This window comes from Olea europaea, chromosome 3 (genome assembly GCF_002742605.1).
Source record: "Olea europaea var. sylvestris chromosome 3, O_europaea_v1, whole genome shotgun sequence".
Lineage (NCBI taxonomy): Eukaryota > Viridiplantae > Streptophyta > Magnoliopsida > Lamiales > Oleaceae > Olea > Olea europaea.
In genome coordinates this window covers 17736588-17745121 of record NC_036239.1, presented here as the reverse complement: position 1 = coordinate 17745121, position 8534 = coordinate 17736588, and the positions used below count along the sequence as shown (strand labels likewise).

The 8534-nt window shown below is 31.6% G+C and overlaps 1 protein-coding gene across 1 annotated transcript; it reads right to left on the bottom strand.

The window, feature by feature from the left end:
- Positions 1-3480: 3480 nt before the first annotated feature.
- Positions 3481-5502, bottom strand: LOC111391753 (transcription factor bHLH95-like). The gene is made up of 3 exons (XM_023017004.1): positions 5147-5502; positions 4208-4603; positions 3481-3703 (listed from the first exon to the last, which is right to left on the bottom strand). The coding sequence occupies exons 1-3, from the start codon at positions 5450-5452 to the stop codon at positions 3608-3610; spliced, it is 798 nt and encodes a 265-aa protein (XP_022872772.1). The 5' UTR covers positions 5453-5502; the 3' UTR covers positions 3481-3607.
- Between the last annotated feature and the right edge of the window lie 3032 nt (positions 5503-8534).

Sequence of the window (8534 nt, the reverse complement as noted above, 5' to 3'; positions counted from 1 at the left end):
TATTTCATGATGGGCGAACTACTTATAGCTATATAGAGTTATGGTCTCCAATTTATATGTGATTCTCTTTCTTTGTGTCATCCCATCAATATAAAAATTAACTAAGAAAATATATTGAAGAGGAAGATTCAATATCCACAACCAAATAAATATAAAGAAGAAGGAATTTAAGAATCAAAGATATGGATCAAGAAGCAAACTCAAGATCAAGAATTAAATAATCAAATGAGCAAAATTTTAAGATTAAAAGTGAAGAAACCAAACATGAAAAGATTGTAGTTCAAGATTCAAGATATAATAATAAAAAATCATTCCCAAAGAAATAAGATATGTTCCACATTAATTAATTTTTTTGTTAATTTTTTTGTTAATTTGACATGGAAACTTTGGCAATTCATAAAGTTTCATAAAGCTTATGTTTTGACATAGTCTTGGTTGAACAAAGTCCGACCAAGTAATTAGTTGGAATCAGGCACTCAGCCCCTTATAAGCATGATCTTCATCAAGCATATGAAAATTTTAGCCAAATGCCAAACATCTTGTCAATCAAACTATGTAGCAAACATGCATATGTCATTGATCTAATGTAAATCTCTTCAGGTTGCCTGTTTCATTTACGTTTAACCAGGGACGGATTGGGGGGGCTGGGTTGCTCAAGCCCAAGAAATTTTTTTAAGGGTATTTATTTATTTATAAAAAAAACCAGTTTTTTACATGTAAATTTTTTTTTCCCGCGTATTAGTCCAGTTTAAAATTTTTTAGCTCGATTTTGGATCTATCCCTGTATGTACTAAGAACCATTATCGAGTCAATTAATTGGACATCCTACACTCTTTGCAGGGAATAGACATTGATTTATTTAGGTTCAAGTTTTATTATTTATTATGGGCTTGCGAGCATGGTTGGCTATAAAGCTTTAAAGCCTATTAAAAGGGCGGGTTTTGTTAACATGACCAAACATGCTATTTTTTGTACGAAGTATCTTACTTATATATAATTATTTCTAATTTAGGATGGGGAAGTTGAGCTAGAAATTTCGAAATAAACACTAGCAATTGGCAATTGTTTTCTATGATATAATTGTCATGTCTGGACAATTTATCTCAAAATTCGCATATCTAGCTCTATATACATATGCAATGATTGAGGGTATACCTTCATTTATTCATTTCAAATATGCTAAAGGGAACATTATCCTTTAATTTTTCCTTCTAAAGTTCTCTTAAATATTGTTAAAAAAATTAGGAAGGCTTGAATTACTTCTCTCGTTCAACATTAATATTATAAAGTCTTCTTCACAAAGCTCGGGCTTTCTTGTTTTGGATGTCATCTTTAACTTCTTGGTGTGAGGAGGATGCTAACAAACTCTTTGTTCAATATTAGATATACAATATCACGGAAGCTCGCTCTAAGGATCGTTAAATCGATGATTTTCAACCTTAGTTTTACGTTACATTTCTCTATCAAACAACCAATCTAAACAACTCCAACCCACAACCAACATATTCACCTTGGCTGTTTCTCCATCTCACCCGCAAAAGGATAAGATAACGGTGATAATTTATAGGTCACAAAGGCACAGGAAGAACAACAAAATGAGGCAAGAGAAGAGATCAAAATCAAAGAAGGATGCACTGGTTTTTCTTCTCCAAGAGGAGCCGATTTTTGAGACATCCACGTTTTTCCTACTTTCATATACAAATCACACACTAAACTGGACCAATAATAAGATTAAATGAACCAAGATTAAAAACCATCCAAGAGGTAATATATATGGGTCGGGTCAAGTTTTTGGACTTGGTTGTTGGTGATTAATTCACGGGAAAATTTCATAAATAAGAGATTAAATATAGCACATTTCAAAATTAAGAAATAAAGTTTAAAATTTCAAAAATCAGATTTTTATTAAAATTTATTTATGATTTAAATAAACAATTAAGTATTTTATTAATTAACTATATCTAGGTCACAGATCCGTACAAATTGATCACAAATTAACGATTTAGTTAGTCACTTGTTAATTTTTGGTGACAAATCAAAAATTTTATGTCAAATTATTTTACGATCACAATTCAAAAATTTTGTATGTCACAGTTTGTTCATCGGTCACAAATCAAAAAATTAATTAGTCACAGATTAATTTTTAGTCACAATTTATTAAATTATTGGCCACAACTTATTTTTCGGTCACAAATTAAAAATTTTATAGGTCACGAATTATTTTTCGATCACAAATAATTTTTTTTACAGGTCACAAATTATTAATCGATCACAAAATCAAAACTTTTATTGATCACAACTCATTTATTCATTGCAAATTATTAGATTAATTGGTCACGATTAATTTTCGATCACAACTTAATCAATTATTGAGTTATAGTCACAATTTTCAACCAATTTTTTGGTCACAAACACAGTGTAGCACCACCACTACCACCACCATCTCACCCACCCTAACCTACTCTGCCATCGCCACTACCACAGCCGGCAACTCACTACAACCATTATCAACATCGACGACAACACAGCCAACAACTCACTACAACCGTCGTCGTCGTCGCCAATGCAACCTAACCCAAACTCCACCATCCTGCAGCCCTACTCCACTCCACGCGGTGCCACCACCACCATCATCAACACCAACAGTGCCTCCACCGCCACGACATCACCACTATCCAATCATCTCACGCGACAAAAAAAAGGCAAAAAGGAAAAATACAACGCACTGGAACGACAAACACAGCATAACCCAGACTCCACCATCCCGTAGCCCCACTCCACTCCACACGAAGCCACCACAATCATCAACACCAACGACGCATCCACCACCACGACATCACCAACATCCAATCATCATCACACCCACAAAAAAAATAAATGAAAAATGCAGTGCCACTCAGATCTGGACGTACAACATCGTGCACGCCTGAGCAACCACCACGCATGGCGCTGCGCACTGGAATACCACCGGCGGTGGCCTTCTTCCCGACGGTGCGACGATTTTAGATAGTCATCGTGCGGGAGAAGGGGGAAGAGGGGAGATGAAGAGAGAGAGAATATTAGGGTTTGGTTTACGAGGGTTAATATTTTATAATATTAGAATTATTAATAAAACATCTGATTTTTGAACATTGAAACGTCCCATCTGATTATAGAATTGTGAATTTTTAAAATTGGGAATTGTGTAATTTCCACTTAATTCACCATTGGGCGAGGCCTAGGAAGTTATATTCCAACGTTTACATCGTAGCCCGGGATTTATTGGATATCAAAACCTACCACACAATATTTATTTATTTTTTAGCTAGATATACTTCATGATTTGTTTATGAACTTATTCCAATTCGATAGCTCAGGTCCCATCCATTTATCGATTATCAAAAGGAAGACGGAATAAATGTTGCAACTTATATGGCATCATGACCAAATGAGAGATCTAATTAAGAAGATATTTCTATATATGCTATAACTTAGATGAAATTGGGGGACATGCACTTCATTAATTCTAGCTATATGTATACATAATTAAGTAATAAAAAACATACATAATTAAGTACTTATATCAACACCATTTTTCTACTTTTTAAATTGAAGTTGCAGTCTCTCATTAAGAATTAACAATGAGCATTATCTCTTCTGCAGCTTTCTTGTATATTTCTTCCACTGGAAAAGGCTCCTGGACTTTATTAGAAACTCCAATTGCCTGGTATACATGAATTGGAGTAAGCAAAACCCCAGAATTATGAAAGAAAATTCAAAAATTAGTTTGACAATATAAACAAACAATTTCTCTTGAGTTGTTAGTTTAAACTTTTGGATGAGCTAAGCATTCAAAATCTCAATCAATGAATTTGAAATAAATCACAAAACTTGTTTGTTGCCTATAACAGGATTAAAAAAAAAAAAAAACCCTAGTTCTGTATATCAAACAATTTCTCTTGAGTTGTTAGTTTAAACTTTTGGATGAGCTAAGCATTCAAAATCTCAATCAATGAATTTGAAATAAATCACAAAACTTGTTTGTTGCCTATAACAAGGAAAAAAGAAAAAAAAAAGTTCTGTATATCAACTTTTGTGTTTCATAATTATCCAACACTTGCACAAACTTTCTTAATAATGTATACTCAACATGTTCTACAATTTGACAAACTAAACAGTATAATTAATGGGATTTCTGAATATTTTAGGGAGAAAATGATGAACTTACATGGGCTTGAATCATGTACATGCTTCTATGATGATCAGATGAAACTTGAGCAGAAACCACTTCAATTTTATGTTTCTCCAACACATAGCAAATGGCAGTGAAAAGCCCGGCCTTCTTCGGACAACAAATGCTGATTTGGGCATCTTGTCCACATATGTTTAGGCTCATATTAGGAGAAGACCATGTCTGAAAAAAGACGGGAATCTGTGAGAATGAAAATGAGTTTGAGGCATTAATGGAGGGCAAGTTATTCTTGGAAGATCCTTCATCGGCTAAAACTGCCTCCCCCGCCTTTGTTGCGAGTTTCTCGTGCTTCTGTTTCTCGAGTTTCTGAATAGTTTTTTGTAGCATCCTAATGTGGTTTACTGCTTCATCGACAATGGTGGACTTGTCTGTCTGCATTAGTTTCAAATATAAACATCTCAAACTGCACTCAATTTGAGCCTTGAAATCTAAAATAGTTGAAGGAAAATAACAAATTCATGTCCAAATTATGACTATTTTGTTTCTAGAGACTGGATATTATTTAACGTGACAGTATAGTACTGTTAAATTTTGTTCAATCTAACTTGCCAAACGATCATGGAAAATTATACTACAAAAAGAGAAGCTCAAATAATTAAAATTAGATAGAAATAAATGTAAACTTGTTGCAGTTTTTTCAAGAAAGGGATCGAGTCTTCCTTAGCAATCTACATAGGATTCTTGATTTTTGACAGGGGAACAAAAGATTCTTGAATTCGGCGATTTTGGATAATTAGCTTTTGATTGAGAGAAATTTTTCATTAAATATGAGCTAACAATATACTCTGCATCGAGCTCTTAACAATTCACAAATTATTTTTGCACTGAACTTTTATTTTTCTTTAAATTAGCAACTCGATCTACACTTATATTCGACGATTCCTACTATTTACTTTCGCAAACCAATAGAATTACCTTGGGAGGAAGTTGAGGAAGAAAAGCTTGAAGATTTGCAAACATGTCCCTCATCTTCTTCCTCCTCTCTCTTTCAGTCCACGTATGAACCTCATGATCCAAATCATAGCCACCACTTTCTTCATTTAGTTGATCACCGCCGTCTTTGTCAGCTGCTACCCTCTTCTTCCCGGTCGCCGGTGGTGGTGATGATTCTGTATCTCTCCCATTTTTCTTGCCTGATTCTTCTTCATCCCCTCCTAAGTTATCAGAATTTTGTGATCGGTTGTCAAAACTGAACTTCCCGTGATTATCGTCTTTAGACATGGCCAGCCAGCACAAGAGGAAAAAAAACTGTAGATATAAATCAGAAATGGAAGTTCTTATTAAATTTTTATCCACACCTTTTGAGACCCGCTATTATTTTATTTTATTTTTATTTACACACTCCCAAATAAGTACATTATAAGTAAATTCATGTGTAAGTAAATAAGTTAGTTTTTGAAAAGATTATCGACTAAATTTAAAATAAGTTATTAGATTAATTGTAATTAAAGAGTTAAAATTTGGCGTTAGAAAAAGATTTTTCTCCATATTTAAAAAATAATAATAATAATAATTAAAAGTAACTTTTTTACTTATATTTAAGTACAAATATGTCAGGGACAAACAAAATGCAATCGTAAGCCCAAATGCTGTTCTTGGCTTCAAAACAACAAAGGATAGGTAAAGCACGTCGTAGAAAAAATCCTCACTCGAGGAGGTCCCACAAGGATGATAATGGACCCACTTCTCTAAATCTCACACATTAGATCGAGATATTTTGATTCGTTACTAAATATATTGTTCATACAATTTCTCAAAAATTGAATATCTTGTTGATATTTTTTCACACACTATTATTACTTTGTATTTTAGATTGTATCTTATCATTCGTAATTTTAGATTCGACGGAAGACTAGATATGGTCAATCTTCACTGGATAAATATGTCTTTCGAATATGGATGACAAAAGATCCCATTAACCCCGACCTTTGCGGGACAGAGATTTCCCAACTAATTGGGTAAACAGAGAAGAGTTAGTTGCTCTGGGACGAGAATGAGAATCATAGTCCCTCCTCGTTTAAAATTCTTTTCAAATTTCAGTTTTTTCGAAAAATAACCATCATTTCTAAAAAAAAAAACATAAATTGGTCTTTCATTAGAAAAAAATAATGATATTCACCAACTAAAGACATTCAAAAATAATAATAATAATAATAAAAGCAATAAATGAATAATTAGAAAGAAATAAACCGAGGGTAAATGGGATAGGAAACCTTCCCTTGCTCTGCCCCCCTTCATCCCGTCCCCACTTAACCAAGTTTGGGAGAGGGACAAGTTGATAAAAATACTCAATGGACGCGAGGGATGGTAATGATTGTCCTGATCCCAACCCATCTTGTTGCCTTCCCCAATTCCGAATGAATGAAGCAGGATAATTTTCTCCCAATCTCTTCCAAAATAAGTATTTTTATGTCTCTCATCAATCTATTAATTTTGAATTTTTGATGGTTCGGTAAATTTGTGTATGTTTGTATCTTTAAAATTTTGTACGGTTTACTATTACATTTTTATGACGGGTTCAAGTTTATGTGATAAAAGTAGTAAAAGAGTGGAAATTTTTTTCCTTCTTAAATACTAGCGATTAGGATTTCCCTATTCTAACGAAGCAAAATCTCAAGTTTGATGGACATGTAATTTAGTTTTTTTTCATATACTTTTAACAATAAATATATTTGGCCATAATATTATTCTACATGATATTTCATAAACAAAACATTCCTATACAAGAAGTATAGAAATGAAAATTGCAATTCAAGATAAATTGCTAGATTTTTTGGTCAATGATTACACGCATTATTAACATGTTTTATATAAAAAAAAAAAAAAAATAATAATAATAATAATAATAATAATAAAGAAGGAAATTTAATACTTAGAACGCCTATTAGTTGAGACCGTTCAACTAAAATGATATTAAAAACAAATTCATATAATTAATTCAAACATGAATTAGTTCTAGTCATTGTTTGATTTAGCTAAAAATTATATTTTTTTTTGTAAATTTTGATTAAAAAAATGAAGAAATAAACGATTGAAAAGTTGATAAAAGTTGTGAATTCATAAATTTTGTGGTTGAAATTAAATTTAAAGAAAAATAAAATGAATTCTGCTATTTGTACACGGATATTTGACACTTTGATTGACACTTTCATTGTTATCAAGTGTCAATTGGATGAAAAATTGTTTAAAATTTAAACTGTCCAATAAGATAATGTGACGTAGTAAAGTATAAATTAAAGTGTACACCATAGTGTATATGTAACAAAATTCAAATAAATTTTAGAAAAATGGTGGTCAAATAGGAGCTTCATGTCTCATTTTGTGGGATATTTTGCAAACAAACACTCATGTTTGCATATATTCCTACAAAAGAATGGTCAAACATACTTACCTCAAAAGGATGGGATGGGCACAGTACTCACATGGAAATGCAGATACAATCACGCTTTCTACGAAGTTTCAGTTGATAAAAGGCGCCGTAAAGTTAATCAATTGACGTATTCAATTCTTGGACTGTGAAATGCTCGTGTTCAACCCTTTGTTTGTCACAAGACAAGAAATCGTTGAATTCGTGTAAAAAAATAAGAATTAATTTTTTTTGTTAATTTTAGTAAAATCACTATCAAGCATAATTTCTCGATAATTGATAAGTGCTTTTTACACTTATCCGAATTTTTATTCATACTAGTCTTTGACACGTGCGTTGCACGAGTTTTGTATTTATTGTATTTTTATTAGCGTCCAAATTGTAGATTTTTCAAAATTGATTGAAGACTCGAAGTATTTGGTGAAGTTTAATCGTCTGGTTCATTACATTAGCGCAGGATGCATGGAGATTTCTTTTTCGTTTTTTTCCTCATTTATTTATTTTTTATTTTTTTTATTCATATTATAAATATTTTTCTTGATTTAAAATACTTTTTAATTCTTTTTTCTTTATGAAAAAACTTAATTTTTTCAATTTTAATTAAAAAATATTTATAGTGTAAGAAAACAATACAACACGCAATTTTCATACCTCCCAAAAAATAAAAAAATAAAGATAGTATAATATAGAAAATATTTTACAAAAAGTTGTAAGTAAAAAAATTTGAAGAGAAAAGAACTAAAAATAATTTTAAATTGAAAAAAAAATTATTTTTAACGTAAAACTACGATACTGGTTTCTCTCGGCACCATATTCATATGTATTTATATTTTGTGCTTCATATATATTTAATATTTATTGTATGCTTATGTTGAAAAAATAAAAATTTAGAAATTTTTTTTGAAATTCGATTTGGTAAGTAAATGTACGGTGTTC